The sequence below is a fragment of the Vicugna pacos genome, chromosome 11 (assembly GCF_048564905.1).
Source record: "Vicugna pacos chromosome 11, VicPac4, whole genome shotgun sequence".
Taxonomy (NCBI): domain Eukaryota; kingdom Metazoa; phylum Chordata; class Mammalia; order Artiodactyla; family Camelidae; genus Vicugna; species Vicugna pacos.
The window spans coordinates 38,536,664-38,554,212 of NC_132997.1; the positions used below are offsets into that span (position 1 = coordinate 38,536,664).

The following is a 17,549-nucleotide window of genomic DNA, read 5'->3' on the forward strand; positions in this document are numbered from 1 at the left end:
TTTCCACATTGACATTACATTATTTTCTTTAAATTTAATTTGTGGTTGGTTAAATGTGATCAGTTAAAATGACCACCAGCCAGCCAATAATGTTTTTGGGTATTCTTTTTTATTGAAGTATAGTCAGTTTACAACACTGTGTCAATTTCTGGTGTACAGCATCATGTTTCAGTTATATATATCATACATATATTCATTTTCATATTCTTTTTCATTCTAGGTTACTACAAGATATTGAATATAACTCCCCATGCTATACAGTATAAACTTGCTGTTTATCTATTTTATATATAGTAGTTAGTATTTGCAAATCTTGAACTCCCAGTTTACCCCTTCCTATCCCCTTTACCCCCAGGTAACCATAATTTTGTTCTCTATTGTCTATGAGTCTGTTTCTGTTTTGTAAATAAGTTCATTTATCTTTTTTTTTTTTACGATTTCACATACAAGAAATATCATATGGTATTTTTCTTTCTTGTTCTGGCTTACTTCACTTAGAATGATGATCTCTAGATCCATACATGTTGCTGCAAACGGCATTATTTTATTCTTTTTTATCAGTCAGCCAATAATACTTTAATAAAATAACCCAGCTTCTGTAATTTGTTATAGTATAAATTATTTTAAGAATACATAAAAGAATAAAAATAGAATACATAAAAGAAAAAAAGTTCCCATTACACAAATTTGCTTGATTCTAATATTTTATCATAATTGCTCTGAATTTTTAAAAAAATAAATATATTATTTTAGGTTTTAAAGTCCCCTTCTTTCTCTTTATTCTCAGAAGTAAGTACTATCTTGAGTTTGATGTTTATGAATGTTTTTACACTTTTCTACATGTATATGCATACATAAATACATGGCATTGTTTTCCATATTCTAAACAATATACATGGTATAATCATGTGTGTATATTACACATCTTGCTTTTACACTCAGAATTACACTTCTGATTATCCTTGTTGATATATATAACTCTAGTTAATTTTAAATATTGTATAGTATTTTGCTGTATGACTATTTTTTACTCTCTTACTAATGGATTTGATGCTGTTACCAATTTTTTGCTATTATAAATTGTATAGCAAAAAACAGCCCTTTGCAGGTCTCTTTCTACATATGTGCAAAAGTTGTATGCAAGAGTTTTTCTAGAACCTGGGAGAACTGCAGGGTTATAAACATTTATGATTTTTTAATAGATCCCAAAACAAATCTGGTTCAAAAAGAGGTAATAAAAATATAATTATGCTTGAGTGAGGCTTAGAATTCCCTAAAACACTAGCTTATTATGCTAACTTAGTGATCTAAAATCATTAACAGAACTGTCCCAAAGAGCATTTTGATTTTCAGTTTATAAGGAATTATGCTGATCCATAAAGCCTAGGCCTTTTGCAGAAACTAGCTTGTAAATCAATTTTAAAGATACATAGGAGTTTTGAAACAAATACAGAGATACTAGCTGACTTCATTCCCCAGTGTAAAGTAAGATTTATGAAATTCCAGAATTTTGTTACAGTGTAAAAGTGATGATTAAGTGAAGCTTCTTATTAAACAATTAGCTATGGGAAGAGATGTAGACATGGAATTACCAAGCATGCCACTTACTCTTTTCTGATAGGTATTTGTCTTTACATGCTTATGATCAAGTATTTAATCATAATTTATACTTATCGATGACAGTGCTGATTTTAAAAGTTATGTTTTATGAATAATGAAAAGGTCATCAATCTTAGAACAAAACAACTTACCAGGCTATGGTTTTAATTTAAATTTTCTAGGTTTGATTAAATTTTTTGAAGCAAGTTAAATATTTACCAAGGAATTTACACTGTGAGAGTAGAAAACAGAGCAGTTAATGATTCTTTGCCTATTTTTAGAAACAAAAACTTACCACACTATTCCTTGAGCTCCTGAGCCTATAGGTTTTAAATTCTGATACCGTTTCAGGACTGTGAACGTAGAATCTCCAATTTCTACACTATAAAAATTGCTGTCACGCTTGCTTCTACTCATGGTGGCAAGCAATTAATTTAATGGCTTCATCCAAAAATTCACTGAGAAGCTGCAAAATAGAACAAAATGTGACATTAACAAAATGAATTTGTTTAATCTTAACATTCAAGTCACCACTCTGTTCACAGATTGCTAGATCATGTTTAAAAAAAGCTGCTTCATTAGAAAACACAATTAGAAAGAAAAAAAACCACAGAGCCTGGTTAGCGCACCTGTTATACTTAAGGAAACAACTGATGGTTTAAAAAAGAAAAGAAAAAAGCAAATAATTATAACTAAACTTGTTTTTAAGGTTACTTCCACAGTTTAAAACTTTAAACCAGTCCTTTTCATATGTTTATTATAGAGTACTGAAATCTTAATTTTTGTAACTGATAGGCTAGTGAGCTGGTTATCACGTATCACCCCTACCTAACAAACTAACAAACACAGAGCCGCACAGTCTGTCATTATAACATAGCCCCTGACCCACAACAGCAACTTCTGGGTGCAATGCATATGCTGAAAGATATGAGAATCAGGGTAGCAAACAAAAGGTATAAAGATATAAGATAAGGTTATTTAAAAAACAAAATGTAAGAATGAGAGAAGCATTTAGTATATTAGGATATCAAAACAATACTGTTCTGAACTGTTTGGGGGCATCATAACCATCACCTAAGTCCTGGCCAGTTTTTTTTTTGTTTTGTTTTGTTTTTTAACCATTTGTATGATTATAAGCCAAGGCAGTCTTTTTCTACCCATCTGAATATTGGTTAGTGACAAATCTATTATCCATCCTTACTAGGCAAAAGTGGCCTATTCCAAAATGCATGCAAAACAGCTCCGGCTACTCTCCACATCCTGCAATAAACAGAGAAACCAGTTAGGTCTAAAGAACTACTGCTTTTGTGTGTGTGTGGTTGTAAGACAAGGCTGACAACAACAACAACAAACCCAAATCCTGGTAAGACTTACAATGCAGAGATTTAATCCAACAAATATTAAGTGCTTACCATGTGCCAGGCACTGTGCTATGCCCAGGGGCCAGACTATGTAGAGGCCCATAAACTGGATTCTAACAGTGGAATTCTTAGGCTAGAATAGATGTCACTGGAAAGTACAGAACAAGAGAGTGCCCTGACTAGATACCTAGCTGCTAGCTGGGCATACTGCAAGAGGAGGGGGAACAAGAGTTGGAAGAAGAAAACGAGTGAGCTATCGAACTGCATTTCTAAATGAAAGAAATAAAAGTAAAATTAGTAAGAAGTCCTAGGTATGTAAAGTTAAAAGTAAACAAAAACTAAACCAAAAAGTTCAAACAATGTAAAAGAGAAGATAAATAAATTGGAAGTAACTGAAGAGGTAGAGAAAAGATTTGGATAAATTAAAGACCCAGACAAACAGTTCCAAAATCAATAACTAAACTAGTCATGTAATTAACTCCAGAGAGGACTGCGTAAGTCTCATTAACTCTGCCTAAGTTGACAGACCATATGCTTTAAAAAAAAAAGTGTAGTAATGATGTAAACATTCAGCTATGCTCATAGGATGATCAAATACAGGTACTGGTCAACCAGACCAATTTCCCACCTTAACTTGGATTCCCTCTTGCCTACCAGAGTAGGAAAAAGGGAAGAAGAGAAGTGGGGTCAGGAAGACAGGAAGTGTTGGGTGTCAGGCCCTTCATCAAATAGTCTATAGATCTGTCCTGGAAACTGGGTCAGCCCAGGGCTTGAAGACAATAATGATGGTCTCCTGTAATCTGCACAAGGCTTAGAGGCTGAGTGCAGAGCTGACGGTGCTTGTACCTCAAGTAGTCAAACTGTGTTTGTAGATGAGATGTCCTAAGCCTTTTTGGAAGACTGGCATTCCGTTCCTTAGGAAGATGAAGGATCCTCTCAGAGAGAAGGGGGTACTCTGCAGTGTTTCACAGGAGTTTGCTTACTGTTACCAAAGCAGGTAACAAACAGACTGTGTTTTGGTTTCCTAACTTGCTGAAAATCAAAGAAAAAAGCGGAGTAGATCCAGGAATATACTTTCTTTCTGCTAAACAATTAACAGCAAGGAAAGGCTTCTCTCTATTCTCAGCGTAGCCCAGCAGCAGGCCTGGAGTCCACGGTGTCCACATGAAGTCTGGACAAAGCTGTGGCTGAGCAATGACAGCAACCACAACTCCCCAGGAACAGCGCAGGAGCAGGAGACAGAGGGCCCAAAGTTAAGTTGGCAGCCTCAGCCAACAGCACCTTCTGCAGAGGCCACAGCCACTCCTATGAACAGGAGAGAGAACTCTACTCACTTATGCTCAGTTGTACAGTATTTACTGGAGTATCTGAGTCAAACTCTGTGTTCAGTACTATGAACACAATAGTAATTAATTAGCGCTTGGCACTTAACAGAGCTTGTAGTTAAGACAGAAAAGCAATCTTATGCTATTTAGTACACCATCTGATGGTAACTATGGCTGTGATCAGAACAAGGAAGGAAAAGGGCAGGGTGCTACAGAAGCAAGGCTATGCTAGTCCAGGCTCAGGAAAGGATTCCCTTGATATGGAATGTTCAAGCAAGATCTCAGTATTGAATATGTGTTAACCAAGGCAGGCAGAGAAGGGAGCTTTCTAGCAGAAGAAATAGTGCATGCAAAGGCCCTAAAAAATTCACCAACTCTGTACCATTTGATTAGTTTTTTATAAACATATACAACCCTGTAACCACCACCAAATCCTGTAACCAGAACCAAAATCATGATACAGAATATTTCCATCACCACAAAATGTTCTGTGTATGGCCAATCCCTGCCCCTACCCTCAACCCCTGGTAACCAATGAACTGCTTAGTTGTGCCTTTTCTAGATCTTCACATAATTGAAATCATAGCATGTCATTTTTGTGTTTGGCTTCTTTCACTTGCCCTAATGCTTTTAAGATTATCTGTGCTGCAGTCATTTTTACTACTGACTGGTTTTCCATTGTGTGACTACACCATTTGGACACTTGGATTGTTCCCAGTTTGGGGGTTGCTATAAATAATGATAGTATAAGCAATCACACATTTTTTTTAAATCCATCTTTAGTTAATACCTAGGAGTGGGATTTCTGAATCCTATGCTTAATAAAAAACCGCCAAACTGTTTTTCAAAGTGGCCATACCATTTGTCATTCCTATTAGCAATACGTAAGAGTTCCACTTGCCCCACAATCTTTTGATTGTCATTAATTTTTCCATATATATATATATATATATAAAATAGTATTTCATTGTGGTTTCCATTTGTATTTCCTAATAACTAATGATGCTGAGCATCTTTTCCTAGGCTTATATGCTATACATGTATCCTGTGGTAATGTAGCTAATTAAAAATGTAACTGTCTTCCTTTTATTGAATGCTTATATTTATATATTCTGGATATATATCCTTTATCAAATGTTTGCAAGTATTTTTCTCCCCATTTGTGGTTGGTCCCACCATTTTCTTTAGTGTCTTTTTTTTTTTTAAACTTTTTACTTTGAAAAGAACTTTAGAATCACATAGAAGTTGCAAGAATAGTATAGAGTTCCCGGGTATCCTTCACCAAGCTTCACCCAATAACAGCATTTGACGTAATCATAGCAGAATTACCAAAATGAGAAAGTTGACACTAGTAGAGTACTATTAACCACACTACAGACTTCACTCAGACTTTATGAGCTTTCATATGCACTGATTCTGTGTATGAATATGTGTTTGTATATGCAGTTATATATATGTATATTTATATATGTAAACTTACCACATACATAAATATTAGTGTTATCTCCACCACAATTAGGATACAAAACTGTTTCATCACCCTCAGGAAACTCCTTTGTGCTATCCCTTTATATAATCGCACTCTCTAGCCAACCCTAGCCCTGGCAACTGTGATCCATTTCTATCATGAATTTTTTTTCCTTTAAAAACTGTTATATAAATGGAATCACATACTATGTACTCTTTTGAGACTGCTTTTCTCACTCAGTATAATGTCCTTCAGATCTTCCAAGTTGTTGGTATGACAACAGATCCAGTTCTTCTGCATCCTTATCAACACTTGTTCAAGCCAGTGCTTTTAATTTTAGCCATTCTAGTGTGTGCAGCATCCCATTATGGCTTTAAATTTGTATGTCTCTAATGGCTAATGATGTTGAACATCTTTTCCTGTGCTTATCTGACATCTGTATACGATCTTCAGTGAAGAGTCTGTTCAAGTATTTTGCTCCGTTTCTAATTGGATTGTTTGATTTCCTACTGTTAAGTTCAGAGTTTTTTATATACTCTGGATACAGGTACTTTGTCAGACATATTTTCTCCCCGCTGTGGCTTGTCTTTTCATGCTCTTCACAGTATCTTTCACAGGGTTAAAAACTCTTAATTTTGGTGAAGTCCACATTACTGATTTCTTTCTTTTATGGATATTGCTTTTGGTGTAAGAAATCTTTGCCTAGGCCCTAGATTAACAAGATTGTCTCCTATGTTTTCTTATATAAGCTTTATAGCTCTACACTTTACATTTAGATCAATGATCCACTTTTTCTTAATTCTTCTATAGGGTATGAGTTTTAGGACAAGGTTTTTTAAAAAAAATTTTTGACAGGGGTGGGGTGGAGGAGATGCTACAGATGTCTTATTGTTCTAATACTATTTGTTGTAAATAGCATCCTTTCTCCATTGAATTGCTTTTGCATCTTTGTCAAAATTCATTTGGCTATTCTTCTGTGAGTCTACTTCTGGTCTTCTTGTTTCATTGATCTACCCCTTGACCAGTAGGTACCACAATGTCTTGAGTATAGGGCTAAGTCTTAAAATTGGGTAGTGTGATTCCTCCAAATTTACTACTCTTACTCAAAATTGTTTCCAGTTACTGAACCTTTCCATATAAATTTTAGAATAAACTTGGCTATGTCTATAAAAAATATTGCTAGAATTTTGACAGGAATTGTGTTACTAATGAACTGGAATAGCCACTTTTGAAAAGCAAACGTTTTTAATTCAGATGAAGTACAACTGATCTTTTTTTCTCTTATGGTTTGGCTTGGTACGTCTCATCTAAGAAATAGACCTTTCCAAGGTGACATATTTTTTTCTTATGCTTCTTCTGTGAGTTTTATGGTTTTAGCTCTTACATTTCATTGAAATCTATGATCCATTCCAAGTTAATTTTTGGGAATGGCATAAGGTAATGATTAATTAAGGTTTGCTGTTTTTGTATATGGGTGTCCAACTGACTCAGAACCATTTGTCAAAAATACTAGTTTCTTCCATTGAACTGCCTCAGCATTTTGGGAAAAAATCAGATGAACCTAAGTTTGTGCGCCTGTATCTGAACTGTATTCGATTCATTTCATCTATATGTCTATCCTTAAGCCAATACCATGCTGTCTTGATTAATACAGCTTTACAGTAAGTCTAGAAATTAAGCAATGTACATCATTCAACCTTGTCGTCTTTCAAAATTGTTTTAGCTATTCTAGGCCCTCTGCACTTTCATATAAATTTCAGAATTAGCTTGCCAATTTCTACAAAAAAGCCTGTGGAGACACTGATTGGAACTGCACTGAGTAGTAAACATCAATTTGGAGAGAAATGACATTATAATAATTTTGAATTTTCTCATCTATAATATGATACTCCTTTCCATTTATTTGGTTCTCCTTTTAAGTTCTCTTAGCAGCGTTTTATAATTTGCAAAACACAGGTCTTGAAAAATTTTGTTCAACTTCTCCATAGTATCATTGATATTTAGATGCTATTGTAAATGTTTTCATGTTTATTTTAATAAAAATTTTAGTTGTTCATTGCCAGTACAAGAAATACAATTAAATTTTTTTTGCATAACAACTTTATACTAAGCTCATTTATTAGTCTTAGTGGCCATTTTTTGGTGGATTCTTTGAGATTTTCTACGTATACAAGCAGTTTCATTTCTTCATGTCCAATTTGGATGGCTTCCTATTCCTTTCCTTGTCCCACTTCACTGACTATAACTGCCATACAACCCTGAACAGAAGTGGAAAGAGCAAACATTATTCCCTTATTCTTGATCTTAGGGGGAAAACATTCAGTCTTTCACCACAAAGTATGATGTAAATCACAGGATTTTACTAAATGCCCTTTAACAGGCTGAGAAAGTTCCCTTCAAGTCCTAGGTTACTGAGAGTTTTTATCAATAAGAGTATTGAATTTGGTCAAATGATTTTTCTAAATCTACTGAGATAATCATAGTTTTTCTTTCTGAGTAGGTTCATATGATGAAGTACACTGATTGTCAAATGTTAAACCAAACTTGTACTCCTGTAATGAATCCCACTTGGTCAAAAGTATTATCCTTTTTTTTTTTCCCATACCACTGACTCAGTTGGCTAAATTTTCATTAAAGGTTTTTCAATCTATTTCTGTGGGAGATATTGGTCTGTAGTTTCTTTCATGTTAAGGGTAAATGTTTACCTCATAAAATGAGTTGGGAAGTATTCCCACTTCTTATTTTCTGAAAGACTGTGTAGAACTGATACTATTTCATCTTGAATGTCTGACAGAACGCCTCAGTGAAGCATTCTAGGACGAGATTTTTTTGAAGGAAAATTTTAATTGCCAGTTTATTTTTTGAAAGTATACATAGGGCTGCTCGGGTTACCTATTTCTTCTTAAATAAGCTTCAGTAATTTGTGTTTTTCAAGGAATTTACTCATCTCATCTAAACTGTCAAATTTAATGTCTAGAGGATCTGCAGTCATGTGTCCTCGTTTATTCCTGCTATTGTAATTTGCATCTTCTCTCTTTTTTTCCTGATGAGTCTGGCTAGAATTTAATCATTATTACTGACCTTTCTAAAAAGCTAAAATTTAATTTCTAATTTTCTTTATTGTTTTGTACTTTTCTATTTCATTGGTTTCTGCTCTTTTTATTCCCTTTTTTATTTGTTTTGGGATTACTCTTGTCCTTTAGTTTCTTAAAATGGAAACTTAAGAGTATTGATTTAAGAACTGCTTTTTTTTGTATAATATAAGCACTAGATACTATAATTTACCCTTAAAGTACCACTTTATAGCTTCATCTCACAATTTTACCGTCATATCCATATTTAATGATAATAAAAGCAAAAACTTTTGTAGAGTTTAACTTTATGCCAGGTCCTGTTTCAAGTGCTTTATAAATAATCTTAATACTCACAATACTCACAACAGTCCTATGAGGGTTTTCTAATTGTTTATGGCTAGAAAGTAAATTCAGTTACTGTCACTACAACTTGGCTGGAAGTATAAGTTCCATATACTCACTATGTCTGATGTTTCCTTATGTTAAGAAAGGAACTATTGTGTTTCCATTTTACATATGATGAAATTGAGTCTTAGAAAGGTTACTTATGGTTACAAAGTTAGTAAAGAGTAGAGTGAGGATTTGAGTCCTTTATCCATACACTGTATTGAGTCCAACAGAAAACAGGTCTTGGTGCTGAAGAAGATATGAAGGAAGAGAAGTTATAAACATGTTGAGTCTTAAGCATGTTGAGTCTGAGATACTGCCCCAAAACATCCAAGTGGAAATAATAATTTGGTAGCTAGATACAGAACAGGACCTCAGAGGAGAAGCCTGGATAAAAGATATAAATTTAAGAATGGTCATTGTTACTGAAGCAATGAGAGAGAATGATATTACTCAAGAGGATGTAGTAGTAAGAAAAGAAAGGCCTGAGTCAGCTTTGTGGATACCCACATTTAATGAGCAATTAGAGAAAGATAAGTCAACAAAGTCAGAGAAGATGTAGCCAGAGACATACATAGAAAATGAAGAGAATATGTTGGAGAAGACAAAGGAAGTGTTTTAGGGAAGACAGTGACCAACAGCATTGACTGTTACAGAAATATCAAAAGCCATTTGAGTTGAGTGATGTGGTAGAAGCTAGATTAGAATGAGCTGAAGTGTGAACAGGATATGATTTTTTAAAATTTATTTTTATTTTAAGGACACAAATGAATTACTTATTATTTATAACTTAGATGACTGATTTCTTGAATATGTGTAAGCACATTTGACTGTCTTTTATGATTGGATTACTGCATTCTGTTGATTCTTATATTGTGGTTGGTTTTATTCCTTTGATAACTACATAAGTTTAAAAAGCTAAAGCTCTAATCCGTTCTTAAAAACAATGAACAGTACATATATGTAAACTAAAAAAAAGTGCAGTATATTTGTATTTACATGCAATATAATGTATATGTGCAGTCAAATTATAATAATTCTACCTAATAAAACTGAAAAAAATTTATTTTTATTTATTTTTTAGATGATGAGAATATACATGCCATTTATGTCATCTAGGATATGATTTTAGAAATAAGTTAAGTGGGTGGAGCTACTTCTTTCGAAAAGTTAAGCAAAGAAGAGGAAATGGATGGAGAAAAGTATATGGTCAAGGGAGGATGATTAGATGTACAATACAATATACAATACAGTGCAGCATGGCATACCGCACAATATATATAACATAGAGACAACCTCAATACATTCATCTGCTAATAAAAAGGGCCCCAAAGCAGGGGAAGGGTGAGATTAGAGGAGTGAGAGGAAAACTGAGGTTTCAGTTAGCATTACATCTCTGAAAAGGTAGAAAGGAATGGGATCCAGAACACATGTGTGGCCATACAGATGGAGATACTGGTGTAGCAATGCCATCAGAATATACATTGAAAGGACTAAGGCAGAAAGAACAATTCCCAAGACAAGGGCATGAAGGATACTAGTGAAACTTATGGAGGATGCATTTGGTATATACTCTTCTCTCCATGAGGAAGCAGGAAGAGGAAGAGTGTGAGGAGGAAACGGTATGGAGTCTGTTAACTCAGTCCCCTACTCAGGAAGGTCCATTTGTGGACTGAAAAAAAAAAAACCCAAAAAACAAAAACAAAAACAAAAAAACAAAAACAAAAAAAAGCAAAGGAACTATAGTTTAAGAATTCAGATGTGACTGGTTATAAGGCTCACAGGAATAAGAGAAAAGACATTATCATTCCACTCAGTAGATGAGTAACTGAGGCACAAAGGGGTTAACATGCAACATAATGTCATGGACATATTGAGTCAGCTTTCAAAATACTCCTCTGCAAGAACGCTACACTCATATAAACATGGCTAAATGATCATCCCCTAAAGCTCTCATGCACCGGATTTGCTCATTTAACTTTTTTTTGGGGGGGGGGGATTTTCACCTCTTTTTTGTATCTACCCAAATTCTGTGTAACAAAGACTGGCTTAAATATGATCTTCATGAAGCCTTTTCCAGCTTGAATCTAATTTCTCATCAAAACTACCTTGCATATTTAGATATGCAGATTTTACTATCAGACTGTGGTCTTTTTGAGGGCAAGGACTGTGTCTCTTAACAGTTTCAGATTTCCAAAACATGTCAGTTCTTCAAGAGTTAAAATTCAATACATAACTGCTAAAAATGTTAACCAAGAATGTGAATCTTTTTAAAGTAACAAATTACTTAATAAATTGTTCTGTTTATCTTCACCACTGTTTTCCTTCATTAGCAGGAAAAAGAAAGATTGAATAAGATTTTTATGACTCAAGGTTTATTTCTGTAATGTCTATACAAGAAACAACACTCAACTGCTACCAAGTTGGCCCATTCATAAAATAGTTGGTCTGGTGAGCCTGAATATAGGGACAAATAAGTTAAACTAAACAGTTACATAAAAAGTACTTAGAGAAAAAAAGAGTGAGTTCAATGCAGCCATACAGCCAGGCCTCAAAGACAATGGAAAATAATTCAGGCAACACAACAAAGCCCAGAATTCAAGACAGCTGTAATCATCACACATTTTGAGACTAAGTCACTGGGGTGAACTGGAGCAGATCTTAACTCATCTTGCTTTTATGACTACCAGCAAACCCCATCTGTGATGGTTAATTTTATGTGTTAAATAGACTAGGCCACAGGGTATGCAGATATTTGGTCAAATTGGTCAAACATTATTCTGCATGTTTCTGTGAGGGTGTTTGGATGACTCTGACATTTAAATTGATAGACTGAGTAAAGCAGATTGCTCTCCCTCATGTGGGCAGGCCACATTCAATCAGCTGAAGGTCTGAATAAAAACAAAAAAGGCTTATTCTCCTTTAAGTAGATGGGAACTCCTGCCTGACTGCCTTCAGAGTATATAACTAAAATATTAGCTCTTTCTGAGTCTTGAGCCTGCTGGCCTTCAGGCTAGAACTCACATTATCAGCTCTCCTGGGTCTCAGGCCTTTGGACTTGGACTAGTATTACATCAGCTTTTCTGGGCCTCAAGCATGCTGACTGCAGATCTTGGAATTTGTCAGCCTCCATAACCATGTGAGCTAATTCCTCATAATCCATCCATCCATCCTATTGGTTCTGTTTCTCTGGAAAACCCTGACTAATATAACACCTCACTTTACTCCAAATATTTCTTCCATATAACTCTTGGCTTCTACTATCTCATGGTGGTTGCATGCTGCTTTTTCCTCTTCATCTTCTACTTAGGACTCTGCTGGAACATCAGCTTCTGAGAAATGCCCTTACATGACTAGCCTATCTAAAATGGTACCCTCTAATCATATCCTCTTCTTCCCCCAACTTCATTTTTCTTCAAAGCACTTACCACTACTGACATCTTATTACACACAAATTATCTGTCCTCCTCAAACAGAAGTTCCATGAAAGCACGAACTTTGGTCTGTTCATGATTAAATCACCAGAGCCTAGAATAGTAACTGGCATTCCTTCAGAAAGACTCAAATGCCTGACATTTTCTAATAATAACTTTCGCCAAGTCTTTTAGTAGTAAGATTCTCAGGCTCACAAGAGAAGAAAATGTTGATGGCATTCAACCACCACCAGAGACATTTCTTAAAAGCACAAATTAGGAATAGCAAATAAGAAGTGTCCCAGATGCATCTTAAAGGGAATTTTATTCATGTTAGTTAATTCTACATAATTATCTTTAGTTTATCTCGCCAGAAATGTAATTATGACGAGAATTTTTAAAAAGTGCTAGGTGTTAGAAGAAAATGATTCCATGACAAACAGGTTTCTGTAATAAAATGTGCCTATTCCCAGCAGGGTGGGGGGGGAAGACCTTAATTTCAGTAAATTACACCATGTTTCAGAATCTGTAAACTCAGCAAGATAGGGAGAAAAACAGCATTTCCACTTGATTGTGTTAACCAGATACGACAAATCTAAGTTGAGGACTTGCAAGATTAGTAAAAAGGCTTAACTGTCCAGCTACAAACCTATCATCAATCCCTCAGAAACAGGTTCAGTTTTAAGCTCTATCACATCTTTAAGTTGCCCTTCATTGGATTATAGCTTAAGTTATAAAAATCTCTTTGTTTACTACCAACACATTAACAGCAAGAAAAGCTAGAGATTAAAAACACAAAATTTTTCCCACATAAATCTGTAACATATATTAAGTGTTTTTCCTATCTTCTCCCCCCTCATACCCCATAAAGAGATATATGACTTTCTGGAGTAGTTCAATAACCTACATATGGAAAAAGCTCATGAAGTCACTTAGAAGACTACATGAATATAGCATGGGTGTCCAACACGTCAACTGGCAGGAGTGATAAAATGACTTGCTTTTTTCCGGCTTGGATTTTTTGATTCACAGATGTTAACAGGGCTAACTATTTAAAGTGTTATTTATTTGTTCCTAAAGGGCTCTCTAACAATTTTAAACTATAACACGGTGAAGTGCTTTGAAGGAAAGAGGTCCCTGAATAATAAATCCAAATGACTTAGAGGAAGAAGACCTCAAAAAACAAGGCACACTAGAACCACTCAGTACAAGAACAAGTCCTAACAGTGCTCAAAAGGCCCCAGCAGTATTACAGCCCTGAGTAGTAACTATAATACTCCTGAGGCATTAAGAAATTAGGCGACCAGTGTATTCCATTTCAGAATGCCAGAACTTGGCTAATAAATTTGTGTAAAGCAAAGTTATGTTTTTTAAATGTTAACATATTGAGATTTCAAAAATCACATATAACATATAATATGCATCATTCATTGGCAATAAACATACTGCCAAAAAGTCAGTTAATCCTCACATCCTTACAATCTCCTTTCATGTTCCACTGTCTCCTGACCCCCCTGGAGAGCCACTCATGAGTTCCCAAATTCGGTGGCCTGCTCTGTCAACTCCTCTTTAACCTCTCGAGTTTCTCTGCAAATTGCTCAAACCCTGTAAGCACCTTTTCTCTGCCTCTACCTCTTACTCGTTAAATATACACAGTACCTAAGATGACCTTATCACTCTCTGTATTTCCCTTCCTGGTGAATTCATGGATTCAATTATGACTCCCAATTTTGTTTTCAGCCCTGACCTCCCTCCTATATTTTCAACTGCCTCTTGGTCATCTTACTATCATATTCTAGAGGTATTCAAAATCTAAATAGTGAAAATCAAACTTATCTTCCTTCCAAAATGCACTCTTCCTTCCATATCTATTTTTATTATCAGCAGGACTATTTGCCCAATAACACTGGCTAGAACTCTCCAAAGAAACTACTGGTTCATTTCCCTTTAGTGACACCTTCATTTGAGGATCAGTTCTCACACTGAGTTACTCTCACTTACTATCTGCACATAAAGACTCCTACCCAGGCCTTTAACAACTCTACTCTCCTGTTGGTCCTCCCATGCTTTTACTTCTTTCCTTCCTCATGTTATATTCCATGGCCCATCAGTTAGACCACCATGATGGCAATATCCCTGCTCTGCTCTCTCCTGATGCACCAACCTGAACTTGCATTTCATGGACCAAACTAGCTGTCTCCTTTTGAGTGTAAACCTAGGCTGCTGAATGAACAAAAACCACAACGGTGCATATAAACCCAAGGCCTTCAATCTAACCTAGGCAGAAAATCCCAGATTTCCCTAGTCAGCTACCCTCTCTAATTTCTACAAGGTCTATTTCAGAGTCTCACTGCTCTTTACATCTTCAACCGTACCTTACTTGTAGATAACTCCAATTCCTTTCCAGAGAAAACAAGTCAGAAAATAACTTCCCTTTACTAAACCAGGGTCCATATACTTCTTTTTGCTTCGTTCTTCACTATTAGAATGCAACAGTGCTCTGAATAACGCTTCTGATCTTAAACAAAAATACACACACACTTAAAAACCCTATTTCACTGTCAATAACAAACACTAGCCATTGACTCCTCTCTCTCCTTCCTCTCCAGCCAAATTTCTCAAGCACTGTTTATATTTGCTATTTTGATCTCTTTACACTCCACATAAGCCATCATATAAAGCCAGGAAATGGTAATTTTCATCTGAATTGTATCCATACTTCTCATGACACTCAATATTTTTTATGTTATACTAAAAGTTGTCTACATACCTATTAACTTTTTATTGAAATATAGTTGATGTATATGTTAGTTTCAGCTGTACAACACTGTGATTCAACATTTAATTACAAAATGATCACCATACTAAATCTGATAGTTACCATCTGTCCCAATACAAAGCTATTACAATATTACTGATCACACTCCTTAATGCTCTATATATTACATCGCCATGACTTATTTATAACTGGAAGTTCATATCTCTTCATCTATTCTACCCATTGCCATGCCTGCCCTCCCCTATGACAACCTCTGAATTGTTCCCTGATCTATGAGTCTGTTTTGTTTTGTTCATTTGTTTTGTTTTTCAGATTCCACATATGAGTGAAATTATACAGAATTTGTCTTTCTCTTTCTGACTTATTTCACTTAGCATAATGCTCCCTAGATTCATCTAAGTTGTCACAAATAGCAAGATATCATTTTAAAAAAATATTCGTTATCCATTCATCTATTAATGGACATTTAAGCTGCTTCTACATCTTGGCTATTGTAAATAATGCTGTAATAACCACAGGGGTGCATATATCTTTCAAGTTAGTGTTTTTGTTTTCTTTGGTACCCAGAGTTTAAAATTAATGGATCCTTAGTAGTCCTATTTTTAATGTTTTGAGGAACCTCCATGATGTTTTCCATAGTGGCTGTACTAATTTACAATCCCAACAGTGCACGAGGGCTCCCTTTTCTCCACATCCTCACCAACATCTGGTATCTGTTGTCTTTTTCATTACAACCACCCTGACAGGCATGAGGTGGTATCTCACTGTGTTTTTCATTTGCATTTCCCTGATGATTAGTGATGCTGAGCATCTTTTCATGTGTCTGTTGGCCATCTGTATGTCTTCTTTGGAAAAGCGTCTATTCAGATCCTCTTCCCATTTTTCAATCGGATTTTTTTTTTTTTGGTATTGGGTTGTATGAATACTTAATATATTTTGTACATTAATAACCCCTTATTGAGGTTATTATTGGGGTGGTAATTTGCAAATATCTTCTCACAGTCAGTAGGATGCTTTTTTGTTTTGATGATGGTTTCCCGCACTGTACAAAAGCTTTTTAGTTTGACACAGTCCTCTTTAATTTTTCTTTTGTTTCCCTTGCCTGAGGACACATCCAAAAAAAATTTGCTAAGACCCCTAATATTATTGTATTATTGTCAATTTCTTCCTTGATATACATTATTATTTGCTTTATATACTTAGGTGCTCCTATTTTGAGTGCATATATATTTAGAAGTGTTGTGTCTTCTTGTTGGATTGATTCTTTTATCACTATGTAATGCCTTTCTTTGTCTCTTGTTACAGTCTTTGTTTTAAAGTGCATTTTGTTTAATGTAAGTACTGCTTTTTGTTTCCATTTGCATGGAATATCTTTTTCCATCCTCTCACTTTTAGTCTGTGTCTTCACATCTGAAGAGAGTCCCTTGTAGGCAGCATATATATGGGTCTTGTTTTTTAATCCATTCAGCCACTTTGTCTTTTGAATAGAGTATTTAGTCCATTCACACTTAAAGTAATTACTAATAGGTATGTACGTACTGCCATTTTGTTAATAGCTTTCTGGTTGTTTTTGTAGTTTGTTCCTTTCTACCTCTCTTGCTTTCTTCCCTTGTAATTTGGTGACTACCTTTAGGGCTATGTTTGGATTCCTTTCTCTTTATTTTTTATGTTATCTATTATAGGTTCTGATTTGTGGTTACCATGAAGTTCATATATAACTATATATATGTATATATATATATAACTACACATATATATAGAGAGAGATAATAAGTCTGTTTTCGTTCAGTCTCTTAAGTTTGAGCACATTCTGAAAGCACTACATTTTTACTCCCCCTCCACCCCATTTTGTTTTTTACCTCATATATTACATCTTCTTATTCTGTGTATCCCTTAATTACCTATTGTAGATATAAATGATTTTTATACTACTTTGTCTTTTAACTTTCCTACCTGCTTTATAAGTGGTTAATCCACTCCCTTTACTGTATGTTTGCCTCTACCAGTGAGATTTCCCTTTTTGTAACTTTCTTATTTCTAGCTGTAGCCTTTTCAGTTCCACTCAGAGAAGTCCCTTTAACATTTCTTGTAAGGTCAGTTTGGTGGGAATGAAGACTTTCAGCTTTTGCTTGTCTGCAAAGCT

The 17,549-nt window shown here is 35.0% G+C and overlaps 1 protein-coding gene across 5 annotated transcripts in view; it reads right to left on the reverse strand.

Moving 5' to 3' along the window:
• The window catches only part of MAPK8 (mitogen-activated protein kinase 8), a 90,302-nt gene that overhangs the window by 31,379 nt on the left and 41,374 nt on the right, over positions 1-17,549 (reverse strand). For 4 of the 5 annotated variants that reach the window (XM_072971161.1, XM_072971163.1, XM_072971162.1 and 1 more), the window contains exon 2: positions 1,895-2,065. In XM_072971161.1, coding sequence (XP_072827262.1) covers positions 1,895-2,016 — 122 coding nt within the window. In that variant the 5' untranslated portion in view covers positions 2,017-2,065. Of the gene's footprint in view, positions 1-1,894; positions 2,066-2,800; positions 2,861-17,549 lie in introns of those variants that run through there. The other variant, XM_006216096.4, reaches the window with a different exon arrangement.